Here is a 15,327-nt window from a genome sequence, read left to right as displayed (position 1 = left end):
TTTTTCTTTTTGCTTATGTGGTGCTGAGGAATTGAACCCAGGGCCTCAGGCATGCAAGGCAAGCGCTCTACCACTGAGCCACCTTCCCAGTCCTACATTTCTCTTTTGGACTGTATCATTCCTTCCTTCACTTTTCCCCAGTTTCTCCCTCCTATTTCCCTAAGGGTTTTTATAGATTATCTGCCTATATTTTCCAATGCTTTTGCTAAGAATACTGTAATATTTTTAAATTAACTATTTAAGAGTATGAAGAAGGGAAACATCTTTATAATCAGTTCTTAATAAATTATTTTAGGATTAATTACCTACCTATTTTGACTCTCCCCCTTTCAGGACCTTCTCCCATTACTAGGATATTTGCTGGTTTCTAGAAATAAAAATAGAGCATTCAAATTACTATGCTTATTCTTTTGACATGCTCTAAATGGAAAACCTTATAATTGAAAATATCATTTCTATATTTTCATCAAAACTAAACTAATCAAATATTAAGTACCCTTTACATAGTTGAAGCACTTGACATACACTTGAAAGTTAGCACTAATTTTATATAAATACATTTGCCATGGAAACATACCTTGTTTTCAAAACTATACCACCCAAATACTTACAAAGTGATTAAATCTATCATTTCTATTCACCATATACAAAAACTAGTAATGATATTTTAAAACCTGCACAAACTATATAAATTGCTTATTGACCCAACAAAGAATTTATGTATTCAGGGAAAGAAAAGTTGGTAGAGCTAAAAATCAAACATAGACAAAATAATTGTGTTCACTTAAATAAGTCAAATGACAAACAAAAACATGTAAATCAAATGGAATATTCCTTGCTAAATATTTTTAAACTACCACTGGAAAACATGATCAACATTCAACAGACACCACTGACATTCATATCAGCAATAATACATGCAAAAGTAAGAAACTCCAAATATAATTTTAAGATGTAGGGAAACAAAAGCAAAAGTTGATACAGATTTTATAAAGAAAAAGTATATGCTGCAAATCTGTTATCTCTACTTTTTCTCTCCTCTCTTGCTGGTCCTGGGGCTCTAACTCTGGCCGTAAGAGCGTCCCTAAGCTTTTTTTGCTTAAGGCTAAAGCTCTACCACTTGAGCCACAGCTTCACTTCTGGCATTTTGTGAGTAACTTATTAGTGATAAGAGTCTCAAGGACTTTCCTGCCCTGGCTGGCTTCAAACCCTAATCCTCAGATCACAGCCTCCTGAGTAGGTAGGATTACAAGGCAAGAGCCCCCAACTCCAAGCTTATCTGTCATCTTTTAATTCTTCCCCATCTGCAGATATTTGTAAACAAATGTTGATGATACGATTAGGGGTGAGGGGAAGGAAATAAATCACCTAACACTCCCGCCTCCCCACCCCTTCCTGGGGCTGAACTCAGGGGCCTGGGCTCGGTCCCTGAGCCTTTCTAAGCTAAAGGCTAGAGCTCTACCACTTAAGCCACAGAGCCACTTCAGTTTTTTCTGTTTATGTGATACTAAGGAATTGAACCCAGGGCTTCATGTATGCTAGGCATGCACTCTACCACTAAGCCACATTCCCAGCCAATATGTCACCTTTGTAAATACTTTGGAAGGAAAAATCATGTGTTTTTAATTTATTGGGCTCATCCATTAAATCAGTAAAGGTTTTTAGTATTTCCTAGATAGAAGGTTATCAATACAAAGCATTAAAAGAACGACAAATTGTGGTAAACTAAAGCTTCTAATCTCCAGATACTATTTAGAAGGTTGTATACTATTAGAAGCTAGTTATACAAAGGTCTGAGGTATGCAATTAGAGACTAAATTGGAGTACTTTTACTTTTTTATCTCTGTTTTTTTTTAATTGAAAACAGTAATACTGAGCAGAATCCAGCATAGCTGAGTAGAAGACCAGGGCATTGCAAAAGTTAACAAGCCAGGTGCTACACAAGCCAGGTGCTACACAAACCAGTAGCTAGAATATAGCCTGCTATTCAGGAGTCTGAGATCTGGTAGGTCAAGGCCCAAATTCAGCCCAGGTAAAAAGTTTGTGAGATTTCATCTCCAAAAATAACCAACAAAAAGTCAGGTTGTAGGTATGACTCAAGGAGTAGGGCATAAACTGACCAAGTAAAGTCAAACAAGTACAAGACCCAGAGTCCAGACCTCAGTATTCCCTTCTCCACCCCAAAAGATAATGAACAAGTATGCTTAGAATACAATTAAGAAGTCTGACTTGACAGGAAGGAAAAGGTTCACAATGGGGGTGGTAGATACATTCTTTAAATGCTGGATGACGTAATCTGACTCTATATTATAGTCAGTGAGATTACTCAAAAGAGGAAGTATGGAAAAATTACATTAAGTGAAGTAAGCCAAGCCCAAAGAAATTTAGGTCCCATGGTTTCCCTTATTTGCAATAACTAGTATATGTCTGGGACGAGCAGATATGACCAGATAAGATGATGTTAAGCGAAATGAACCCCAAGATAGGGACACAAGTGGTTTTTTTCTTTCTTGCTATTGTTTCTAATGCATTTATAATGTACCATGTGGATTTTTTTTTTGTTGCTTTGTATCTTCCTCCCCTAGGGTATAATCCATTTTCACTGTATTTGATGTCGGTCTAATTTGTGGAGGGGAAGGGAAAAAACAAATTGTTTAAATAGGGATACAGGTGGACCTATTGCAACAATGAGATGTACAAGACACTAGGTTGAAAAATGAACTTTACAATTTAGGCTGGGGGGTGGGGGAGGTGTAGTTGTGGAAGTGGGAGGGAAGCGATGGTAGGGGAAAAACAAAGCAGGAGGCAATGCTTGATAAGAAATGTACTCATTACCTTGCTCGTGTAACTGTAACCCCTCTCTACAGTATTTTAACAATTAAAAATATATTTTAAAAAAGAGGAAGTAAACTGGTAGCAGAACTGAGTATGAGGTGATAAGGGAACTGAAGGATTTGAAGCTAAGAATACTTTAGAATGAAAAATTTACAGAATGTTGTGACTGGTTCCAGTCAAAAGATTAAGAAAATAGAGTGATAAAGTTTTCATCAAGATCTTGAATTTATGTAACTTGAAGAATAATGCCTTTTATGGAAATAGGAGTTATGAGAGCTACTAGGGAAAACAAGAAGAAGGAGATGACACTGAATAGGAATAGGAGATCTGCATTTGAAAGTTATTGTCACTAAACTATGAAAACTAAAAACACAGGAAAGGACTAATCTGTCGCAACAGGACAAGCAAAATAGCATCAGACAAAACTGAATTTTCAAAATTCAAGTTTGACAACTACTTATCGAAGATTCATTTAATATAAAATGCTATATGGCAGCCAGTGGCTCATGTCTATAATTCTAGCAACTAAGGAGGCTGAGATCTGAGAATCACAAATTCAGAGCCATAAATCTCATAAATATATAAGATTCTTATCTCCAAATAACCATCAAAAAGTGGAGGTATGACTCAAGTGGTAGGGTGCCAGTTGTGAGCAAAAAAACAGAACAAGACCAAGAGGACTTGAATTAAAGCCCTAGTTCTAACATGAAACCAAACCAAACAACAACCACCAAAAAAACCACAGAACTGAAGATTTTCAAGAGAAAAATGAAGTCCTTGACTTCAAAAAACTTAAATCTACAATAGATCTAAGTTGTTTTAGAATAGAAGACATTATGAAAAGTACTAAAGTAAAAAAAAAAACAAGAATTGCTAAGAGACTATGGTGTTTTTCAGTGAATATGAGGATAGTCTTCAGGAGGATAATTCTGGATAATTTCTTTTTGTCAGTCATGGGGCTTGAACTATGGGCCTGGGCGCTATCTCTTAGCTCTTTGGTTCAAGGTTAGGCTCTATCATTTGAACCACAGCGCCACTTCCGGTTTTCTGGTGGTAACTGAAGATAAGAGTTTCACAGACTTTCCTGCCTGGGCTGGTTTTGAACTGAGATCCTCAGATCTCAGCCTCCTGGGTAGCTAGGGTTACAGGTGTGAGCGCATTTCTGGATAATAATTTTTTTTTTCCTTGTAGGTTTTTGGGGCTGAACTCTGGACTTGGGCGCTGTCCCTCAGCTCTTCAGCTCAGGCTAGCCCCTACCACTTGAGCCACAATGCCACTTCCAGATTTTTCTGCTTATGTGGTGCTGAGGAATCGAACCCAGGGCCTCATGCATGCAAGGCAAGCACTCTACCACTGAGCCAACTTCCCAGCCCCCTGGATAATTTTTATAAAGATGACCACACTGCATCAAACCCAAAACCTACTCATATGCTATTAACAAGAGGCCACCTAAATGTAAGGACCATAACACAAAAGGAAAAGTTATTAACAGATATACAGGTGACCTAAAGGATAAAATTACCAAAGACAAGAATTTGCATTGTTTCATTACCTTTCTCTCTTACCCATTTCTTTTAAATAATTCTATAATAAATAGGTGGAAGGAAAAATGAAGGGAGGAAGGGAGAAGATTTTTTTTTTGGGGGGGGGTCCAATTGTGGGGCCTGAACTCTGGGCCTGGGCACTGTCCCTCAGCTCTTCAGCTCAAGGCTAGCACTCTACCACTTGAGCCATAGCACCACTTCCGGCTTTTTTCTTTTTGCTTATGTGGTGCTGAGGAATCGAATCCAGGGCCTCAGGCATGCAAGGCAAGCGCTTTACCACTGAGCCACCTTCCCAGCCCAGGAGAAGATTTTAATATTCCCCCTACCCAATTTCTTTCTCTTTTTTTTTTTTTTGCCAGTCCTGGGCTTGAACTCAGGGCCTAGGTACTGTCCCTGAGCTTCTTTTGCTCAAGGCTAGCATTCTACCACTTGAGCCACAGTTGCCACTTCTGGCTGATACTGAGGAATCGAACCCAGGGCTTCATGCATACTAGGCAAGTACTTTACCATTAAGCTATATTCCCAGCCCCATACACCCACTCAATTTCTAATGATAGGATTTAAAGACTCATTTCTACTATGTTAAATAGTTACATACGGTTTAATTTTGCATGTATTAATATTACAATGAAAGAAATAGAATTCTAAAAATATATACATAATCAGGCATGGTACTGGTATGTAATTCAAGCACTTTGGAGGCAGAGCAGGAAGATCTAGAGTTTGATCTACTTTGGGCTACATATTAAGACCCAGTCTGGAGAGAAAAGAAAAGAGGAAAAGACAAAAATCTAGGTAGCACAGGGTTCTAACAGCTAAGGGAAATAAATTTTGTAAGTAGCTGTCAGGTAAAATAAAACACCAAGAAGCAAGTACTCAAAAGGGATAGGAGAAAAGGTAGACAGAAGGCGGGGGCGGGGGGAATGCAGTCAAGAATTCAGTGTATATCCTACAAATTAAGAAGATGAGGGAGGGAGTGGGAACAGGAAGGATGGGTATACATGTTGAAAGGGATGACATTAATCAAGATATATTGCATCCATAAATTTTTGTTGAATGGCAACTCCTTTGTATAAAAAGGGGGGGCTATCAGAAGATGCAACCAAAATGGACAATTGGAAGGTCATTGGTGACTCAATAAATGCATCCCAAATAAGTGGAAAGGAGGCAAAGGCAAATGTGGAGGATAACTCTGAAGGCCTTAGTAAAAATGAGATTTCTAGAAGACACAGTCTAAACTGCCAGCCCAGGCAAGCAAGTCTGTGATACGCTTATCTCCAATTAACCACCAGAAAACCAGAAGTGGCACTGTGGCTCAAGTGGTAAGGCGCTAGGCCTTGAGCTGAAGAGCTCAGGGACAGCACCCAGGCCCCACACCAAACCACCCCCCCCAAAAAAAAGAAGAATTAGGGGGTGGTGAGAGAGAGGGAGAGACAGGGAGAGGGAGGAAGGGAGAGAGAATGGAAGATCTAGTTCTAGGAAGTTGGTGAAGAACACCTTTGAGATAACATACTTGAAGCCTATAGAAACTCTGTAAGTGTGAGGTCTCCATGCAGAGTCTGAGATGAAGATGAGGCAGTGGTATTGGTTTACTAGGGTAGTGACACATGAATTTTTTGTTCAATTTGAGAAAAGAATCCAGAGTTTAAACCATATCAAAAAAGCTCCTGTACCCAAATTAAAACCTAGATCACACAGAGGAGTTATATTTATTTAATCTTTTGTTGTTGTTTTTGGCTACAAATGTAAAATATATGGATTCATACTTATTTCTTCAATATATTTCTAAATTATAACACATGAAAATATCTATTTTTTAATCCTTTTTTTTGTGTGTGTGTGGCAATCCTGGGCCTTGAATTCAGGTCCTGGGCATTGTCCTTGAGCTTTTTGGGGGAAAGGCTAGCACTCTACCACTTGAGCCACAACTTCATTTTCAGCTTTTTGGTAGCTAAAGGTTGGGAGATTAAATCGCCCAACCTTTCAGGCACTAGCTGACTTTGAACCTCAACTCTCAGATCACAGCCTCCTGAGTAGCTAGGATTACAGGCATGAGCCACTGGCACCAGGCCTATTTTTTATTTTTTTGTTTTTTTGGTGGGTCGTGGAGCTTGAACTCTGGGCCTGGATGCTGTCCCTCAGCTCTTCAGCTCAAGGCAAGCACTCTACCACTTGAGCTACAGCATCACTTCCGGTTTTCTGACGGTTTATTGGAGAAAAGAGTTTCACGGACTTTCCTGCCCAGGCTGGCTTTGAACCTCGATCCTCAGATCTCAGCCTCCTGAGTAGCTAGGATTACAGGCGTGAGCCACCAGTGCCCAGCTTATTTTTTATCTTTAAGTAGTAGTATAAAAGAGTTTCAATTTGACATGTCAATTTATGAGTACAATATATGCACCTTGATCAATGTCACCTCAGGGCCTCCTACTGCTAGTCAAGTGCTCTATCTCTTGAGCCACACCTCTATCCTTTTTTGTTATAATTTGTTCCTAGGCAGGGTCTTTGCCCAGCTGCTCTTGGACTGCAATACTCCTACTTCTGCCTCCTGAGTAGCTAGATTACTATGTGCCACCTTACTTGGCAAAAAAAAAAAGTCTCAAATATGCATCCCTTATTTTAGATTATCTGTCCCCTTCAGAACAAGTAGATAAATGTTAAGACCACAAGACATGTTTAAAAATAGCAATTCCAACAAAATTAATTATATAGTCACCATTAAAATATGTTTAACTGTTCAAAGAATTTTCACATCAATCATTATATTTCTCTTAATGAACATAATCTAGGTCCTACAAGGCGATGGGGCAAGTCTTAGAACAACTCAATCCCATCCTCAAGATTCTACATGGAAATTTATTTATAAATGTTTAGTTTTCAAAAGGCTAACTTTAGAGGTGATTAATCTCATTGAAAGCATATGTGTTAAAAAAAAGAAATTATAGTGCATACAGACACACTCCTACCCTCACACAAATCTAAAAGGATGATGAAAGGGTACCAAAATTGTTCTGACCTAGTTACATCCCAATTAACACAGACTATGCTTTGCTAAAACTCTTCTTTTTACTGTGAACGCACAAAATGCCAGCTGTGAAAGAAAGTGATACTGCTGGGTTTGCACACTTTAGTTACCATAGAAACAGAAGAAATGGCAGGAGTTAAATGCCTAACGGTTATCAGCAATAAAATCAGAGAGACAAATCATTGCTACTAAGTTCATTTTAGTTAAAATAGTATTTTAAAGCCAAAAGTCAGAGGGAAAGTATGATAAATAACATAATTACTCAAAAGCTATTCTTGAACTACCTATATTTTTATAAAATCTTATTAAATCTTAAATTTATATTTATGACGTTTTTAATCCAGACTTGTTTGTTGGTCATGGGGGCTGAACTCTGGGCCTGGTCTCTGTCCCTTCAGCTCTTCAGCTCAAGGCTAGCACCCTAACCACTTGAGCCACAGCGCCACTTCCAGCTTTTTTCTCCGTATGTGGTGCTGAGGAATTGAACCCAGGGCCTCGTGCATGTGAGGCAAGCACTCTACCACTGAGCCACCTTCCCAGCCATTGCCTTTTCTTTTTATAGGAACAATTTTTTACAGAATTAAATTTATTTCCATAATCAATACATCACAGATACAATAGCCTTAGAGATACATAATTATTTGCTTTGTATTCCCCATTCCAGAACATTTGGGACAAAAATATAAAGCTTATGACCTTTATCAGTACTAATTAAAAAAACAAAAACAAAAAAATACAACATAATTGACCAGAACAAAAACAAAGTATCAATTAGACTAGTTTCTGAAACACAGTCCAGGACAGATAATAATGGCTATTCCCATACTTTATTTAAATATTGTGGGCACAATTCCCCTTTCATTTGATACAGAAGTATATTCCCAGAAGATCTTCTGTTCATGTTCCTTTCCACACACTGTTTTTTTATTGTTCATCCTAAACAAGTCAGATTTTGAATTGTAGCAAATAATCACCTAAGAGCTATGTTTTCTTCTCTTTAGCTAGGACAGTGGGTGTTTGCTAATAGTGTTAGTCTAATGTATCTGTTTACCCTTCAAACAACCTCATTAATTCGATAACAGAGAACTGTAAAACAGAGAATCTGATCTTTGTGCTTGCAACTCCCAAAGCACAGATACATAGTTTTGTCACTGTAGCTATTAAAACCTTGCCAACTATAAATATTTTTTGTTTTTATTTATTTATTTTTATTGTGAGAATACCTCACAGAGGAGTTATAATTACATGGGCAAGATAACGAGTACATTTCTTATCAAGCATTGTTGCCTCCTCTTTGTTTCCCCTTCCCATCCTACATAAATATTTAATAGACATTTGTTAAATGAGGGAACAAATAAATGACTAAATTGAAGAATTGACTTGAAATCCATGGGCATCAGTGTCCTGTGACAGGCAACATCCCAGTCTTACAATTGTCAGAAAATATATCAAGCTCATTTCTGAATATGGGCTTTTTAGAATTCTGATTTTAGTTTGTTCTAGGGTTGAAAAAAATCAGGTATATGCTAACAACCTCTAGGACTCTAACTTTCATGTATTTTAAGAGATATGTCTGTCAACTACATATGGGCCATCTCCACAATTATCACATACTTAACTTGTCCACCCTAATTTTTTACTTTTCCCTGCCCAAGTTGCCTCTTTTCCTGGTAGTCCTCTTTCAGTTAATAAAAGCAGTTTAAATTCCACTCTGCCCTTCATACCTCAGACCATATCAATCCTCAGCCCAGTTTGGTTGCTCAGCTGGCATTCTACCAATACCACTTTGCCTCACACCTTCAGCCCTGCTTTTTGCTCATTATTTTAGAGATGCAGCCTTGGGGAGATTTTTCTACCAGGTAAGGCTTCAAATTGTGCTCCTGGGGATCTCAGCCTATTAAGTAGCTAGGATTATAGGTGTGAGCCACTATCACCCAGCAATCTTATTTATTTTTTTTTACTTTGCTTTGGTGGTACTGCATGCAGTTTGACATCATGGTCCCCCATTTGTCAGGCTGGTGCTCTACCACTTCAGCCACACCGCCGCTTCTGAGTTTTCAGTGATTAACTGGAGGTAAGAGACTCATGGCCTTTCTTACCTGTGCTGGGGTTGAATCATGATCCTGAGATCTCAGCCTCTTGAGTAACTAGAATTACAATTGTAAGCCAAAGGTGCCCAGCTGCTTATAGTTTCTTACCCTATGTTTTATGTTGTCTCCTCTGCCTGTAATGCTCCCTGACCTATCTTTTTTACCTTATGAATGAATAAATATATCTACTCATCGTTAGTATAGTCCTCTCCAAGAAAGCCTCATACTAATTGATTTGGTATTCTTCTATATATTTAGTAACTTATACTTAGCCAATCCTTAAATAATATCTATCTCCAATCCTTAAGTAATATCTATCCATCTAGCTAGCTAGCTAGCTAGCTAGCTATCTACCTATCTATCTACCTACCTACCTACCTACCTACCTACCTACCTACCTACCTAAGCATGCTAGGGATCAAATCCTAGTGTATGCAAGACAAGCATTCCACCACTGAGCTACACCCTAGCCCTGTAATTTATTTCAAAACTTGTTTTATGATTATCTGCTTATGAATCTTCCCCGCAATGTACCACCCATTCAAGGAAGGAATTGTATTTTACTAATCCCTGTATTTCCAGTGTCAAGTATATTAGGAAGTCAAAATTTGTTTCTGACACAAATATTTTTAAGTCCATAACCCAATACTTCTTCCATATAAATCCAGTTACAAATAAGTTAATTTAAATAACTGTTACATTTGGTAATACTATTAGTGTCAAAGGGTTAGATAAGCCTTTCTATTCACAGAATCTTTTAAAATGTTTAAATGAAAACATTTTCTTAGTCGTAAGTTTCATATTTACAGCTAGATCCAGGGTATCTGTAAATCAGAAGTAGCCTATAATACTAAATGCTGTGATTAATCTCATTTTACCTTAAACTAAGTTGGCAAGATCTGGAATATAACACTTAGGTTAGTCAAACTAAACAATAAACATTGCCTGCCAATCCAGTACTGCCAAGAGTTAACAAAGCACTTCTTTGTCTGCCTTTTAGAAGTGGTTTTGGGCCTGAGCAACAGAGATAAGCTTTTCTTTTCTTTAACAAGAATCAATAAAAAGCAATCATTATAAAAAGCTCAATGTAAGACAAACACATGAATCTAGAAAGCTATTGTACCTAACTTTAAGGTCAGGAAAAGAAAATAATCAACATATATTCCATGTTTTATAAAAGGAGAAAGGAATCTGTATGGGGGTGGGGAATGATGTTGGTTGGCATACATTGTTTGTATGTATAGAAATACCACAATGAAACTCTTTCACAACTAATTTATGCTAATAAAAAGATATATTCCACATTGATATCAATAGTAGCAGAAATAATACTAAAAAGGCATTTAGAGTCTATGCTCTTCATTAACCACAGCAGTCCATCCTCAGAAGCACCACTTAGAAAAAGTAGTTTTCTATTTACATCTGTGCTATTCATATGCAAATAGAACAATTTACTCTTATTATCATAAAAATTAAGAATGTTGGAGAAATTCCAAAATAAGCCCCTTGTTTTACTGATGAAGAAATAGTTCCAGAGAAAAGGATCTAGAACCTCAGCCAGTACACTCTCCCTCGGCACACACATTAGAATCCACTTCCCAGTGATATACTCCAGGCCAGAATTGTGAGAGCAAAAGCACATTGGAGAAATGAATAGTACTTAATTGACTTAGGGCCCTCACTTCCAGAAGTCTTCTATTCAGATATAAACTTAGTTGTCAATACATTCACATAAAATAACCATCATTTCAGGCTGGGAATGAAGCTTCGTGGTAGAGTGCTTGCCTAGCACACATGAAGCCCTGGGTTCCATTCTTCAGTACCACATGAACAGAAAAAGCCAGAAGTGGTGCTGTGGCTAAAGTAATAGAGTGCTAGCCTTGAGCAAAAGAAGCGCAGGGACAGTGCCCAGGTCCTGAGTTCAAGCCCCAGGACTGGCCAAAAAGAAACAAACAACAACAACAACAAAAAACATCATTTCTAATCTGGTAAAACAAGTCAATAATCTTTGCCTACAAAATCCCCTCATTCTCAATAAGGAATCTTGTTGCTGGTGAAATAGAACATTTGTGTTAGTGATTACTTGGTTAATCATTTGTTAAAACTTACTGATTTGTACTAAAATAAGTATATAGAAACTGGACAAGCACGGGCTCAAGCATGTGATCCTGGCTACTTTGGAGGCTGAGCCTGAGAGGATTGTAGTTTGAAAGCAGGCTAGGAAGAAAAGTTCTCCACAGAGAGCTGGGTGTGGAGGTGTGTATTTGTTACCCCATCTATGTGAGGAAGCCTAAAACAGGAGGATTGTGGCTAGGTATGTGCAAGGCCAGGAAACAAAAACATATTTCAAAAATAACCAATATATAAAAAAGGCTTTGGGCGTGACTCAGAAGTGCCTGTCTTGCAAGCACGGGGTCCTGAGTTCAAAGCCCTGTACTACTCCTCCCTAAAAAGTGTATCTTATTATATATGAAATTTACCCACATAGGATTAATTTAATAAAATAGTATACTTCAAATTAATTCTTCCAAGAAATAACCACAGCCCACAGAGTACTGGGACTTCTCTCTATGGCATTTGGTTCCGTAACTGCCACTGCTATAACTTATGAATAAGCCTTGATCATACCCTCTTAGTGCCTGCTATGGCTTGAACATTTCTCCCAAAAAGCATGCATTAGAAACTTAATCCAACAGTGTTAACAGGTGGGACCCCTGAGAGGTGATTAAACTATGAATGCATTCATGAATGCATTTCATTATGAAAGGGCATGAGTGTTGGGTGCCAATGGCTCACACTTTAGATATGAGGACCAAGGTTCAAAGCCAGACTGGGAAGGCAAATCCATGAGACTCTTCATCAATATTTAACCACCAAAAAGCCAAAAGTGGAGCTGGCTCAAGTGGTAGAGTGCTAGCCCTGAGCAAACAATCTCAGGGACAGTGCCCAGCCCCTGAGTTCAAGCCCCAGGGCTGCCTTACGCCTGTGTGTGCACACGCACACAAACACATGAACACACACACACACACACAAATACCTTTTAGTGTGAAAAACTATTATTCAAACCTAAGTGAAGTTTTGGTATAGAACCTTCACACAAGTTTTTGTTTTTAAACAGAGAGCTAGGTTGGGAAGCATTCATTTAAATTCTTTATTCAGTAAAAAAAAAAAAAAAAAAAAAAAACCTAGTAATGCTTATCATGTACAAGATTCTGGAATATAACAGACGAAACTGTTTGATATTTTAGCTTATGTCACTGACCCAGTAGAAGTATTTCAGAATTAAGGAATTATTGATCTACTCAATAATACTAACATTCAACAAGCATTTCTGTGCCTTTGCTGAAGAACGAGAAAGTGCCAGATGCTTTCCTGAAATTCTATGGCAACACCAGGACAATACAATCTGTGAGATATGAACTTTACCCTCAAGAAGCTTATAAAAGCCTGCTGCTGGTGGATCACACCTATAATCCTCATTACTCAGAAGGCTGAGATCTGAGAATTGCAGTTCAAAGCCAGCCCGGGTTTAAGAAGTCTTTGAGACTTTTTAACCACAAGAAAACCAGAAGTGGTGCTGTGGTTCAAAGTAGCAGAATGCTAGCCTTGAACATAAGATATTAGGGACAGTGCCCAAACTCTGAGTTCAAGCTCTACAACCAAAAAAAAAAAAAATCTCCTAATTTTAAAAACAAGTTGAATTGTACTTTGGCATTCTTCCAATCTACCAGAAATAGTAATCTCGGGGCTGGGAAGGTGGCTCAAGTGGTAGAGTGCTAGCCTTGAGCTGAAGAGCTGAGGGACAGCACCCAAGCCCAGAGTTCAGGCCCCACAACCGGAACTCCCCCACACCAAAAAAAAAAACCAGAAATAGTAATCTCATAAAATGAGCCATCGTATATTTCGTCTTCTTACTTTTAGCTATACCCTGCTGTAAAATTCAAATACATCTTTTCTCCCTTAGTGTTTACAAGGTCCAAATATTTATAGACTTAGGTCTCTCCTTCACTCCCAGCCAAGATGAATATATTTAGCTCTTTTTCCTTTTCTTTTAAAGCAATTTCTCAATTTAAGTAATCTTTTTGATAATTGTAAATTCTAGATGGTGTATTAAATTCTAGATCTTAACCTCATAATTAAAATGTCATTCTAGATATGACATCAATCATAATGAAAATCATCGAATTTTTTGTGGTATAAAACCCAAACACTGTTTTTGTTTGTTTGTGCCAGTGCTGGGGCTTGACCTCAGCACCTAGGTGCTGTCCCTGAGCTCTTTTTGCTCAATGCTAGCGCTCTACCATTTGAGCCACAGGTCCACTTCTGGTTGTGTATGTGTGTGTGTGTGTGTGAGAGAGAGAGAGAGAGAGGTTAATCAGAAATAAGAGTCTCACCAATTTTCCATTCCAGGCTAACTTCAAACCATGATCATTAGATCTCAGCCTCCTGAGGTAGCTAGGATTACAGGCATGAGCACCAGCACTCAGCCCAAACTTTGGTTTTTATTCACTTTTGAAATTTCTTGGTTATGTTATTATATTGTAAATTTATATTTAACACTTTACTTGTGTGGCTTTTTCAGGTTTTTCATATCAAATGCTTATTTAGAGATAGTGAACATATTTAAATATCTGGAAAAGATAAAGCATGAAAAATTATATTCAGCCAGCCACCAGTGGCTGACACCTGTAATCTTAGCTACTCAGAAGGCTGAGATCTAAGAACTATGGTTCAAAGCCAGCCAGGGCAAAAAAGTTCCCCTGAGACTTTTATCTCCAATTAACAACTCAAAATGCAGAGGTGGCACTGTGGCTCAATGTGGTAGAGCACTAGCCTTGAGGGAAAGAGCTCAGGGACAAAGCCTACGCCCTGAGTTCAAGCTCCACAACCAACAGTAACAACAACAACCAAAAAAATTATATCCAAAGCTTGGCAATGGAAGCTCATGCCTATAATCCTAGCTACTTAGGAGACTGAGATCTGAAGATCATGGTTCAAAGCCAACCCAGGTTAAGAAAGTCCATGAGACTCTTCAATTAACCTTCAGATAACCAGAAGTGGTACCGTGGCTCAAAGTGGTAGAGCACTAGCCTGGAGGAAAAGAGCTCAGGGTCAGCACCCAGGCCTTGAGTTCAAGTCCCATGACCGACAAAAACAAAACAAAACAAAAAAAAACACTATATCCTTTAATTCATTGACTAAAGCAGCAACTTTTACTCATAAGTTCACTAAAAATAATTTTCAATATTTGTATTATCTCATTTTAATGCTATATTTATCTTTTACACATGTTTCTCTATCTGTTACAGAATATATCTGCAAATCACAGAGTTTATAACTACTGAAAATACTTTGGCAAAGCATGAAAATATGATGCAGCTATCAAAACCCCTGATTAGTGAAAAGAACTAGGCAAGTTATCCCAGAGTCACTTACTTAAACAGCAGACACATTCAATAAATGCACGGGTAAAATATAAACTAGCACTAGGCATGTCAGAAGTACATTCAATACATTTTAATACCAATACTCTATTTATGCCATGGACAAGGAAGTAATAGCTCATATAACTTGTAGTGATTTTTTTGTTTGTGGGAATGGGGTCTATGCTATTGCACATAAATTTTCAATACATTAAAACAAGCAATCAAACAGATCTTCCAAATTCCCTAGACTAACAGAGTCTGCTTCAGTCAAGCTCCAATCTGTATCTTTTCAGTCTTACCTCACAGTACTCCAATTATCCATAGATGATCCAGGCAAAATTCACATTTTCAGAGATTATCTAAGTACTTTCTTACCTCAGAGTTTTTTTTGTTGTTTTTTTTTTTTTTTT

At 37.9% G+C, this 15,327-nt stretch overlaps 1 protein-coding gene across 1 annotated transcript in view; it reads right to left on the bottom strand.

The window, feature by feature from the left end:
* The window catches only part of Cdk19 (cyclin-dependent kinase 19), a 116,399-nt gene that overhangs the window by 32,868 nt on the left and 68,204 nt on the right, over positions 1–15,327 (bottom strand). The window contains exon 5 of the mRNA XM_013022364.1: positions 310–367. Within this exon, the coding sequence (XP_012877818.1) occupies positions 310–367 (58 nt within the window). The remainder of the gene's footprint in view (positions 1–309; positions 368–15,327) is intronic.

This window comes from Dipodomys ordii, unplaced genomic scaffold, assembly GCF_000151885.1.
Source record: "Dipodomys ordii isolate 6190 unplaced genomic scaffold, Dord_2.0 Scaffold62, whole genome shotgun sequence".
NCBI classification, from domain to species: Eukaryota; Metazoa; Chordata; class Mammalia; order Rodentia; family Heteromyidae; genus Dipodomys; species Dipodomys ordii.
The sequence above is the reverse complement of the archived record's forward strand: the minus strand, read 5'-3'. Positions and strand labels throughout refer to the sequence as shown.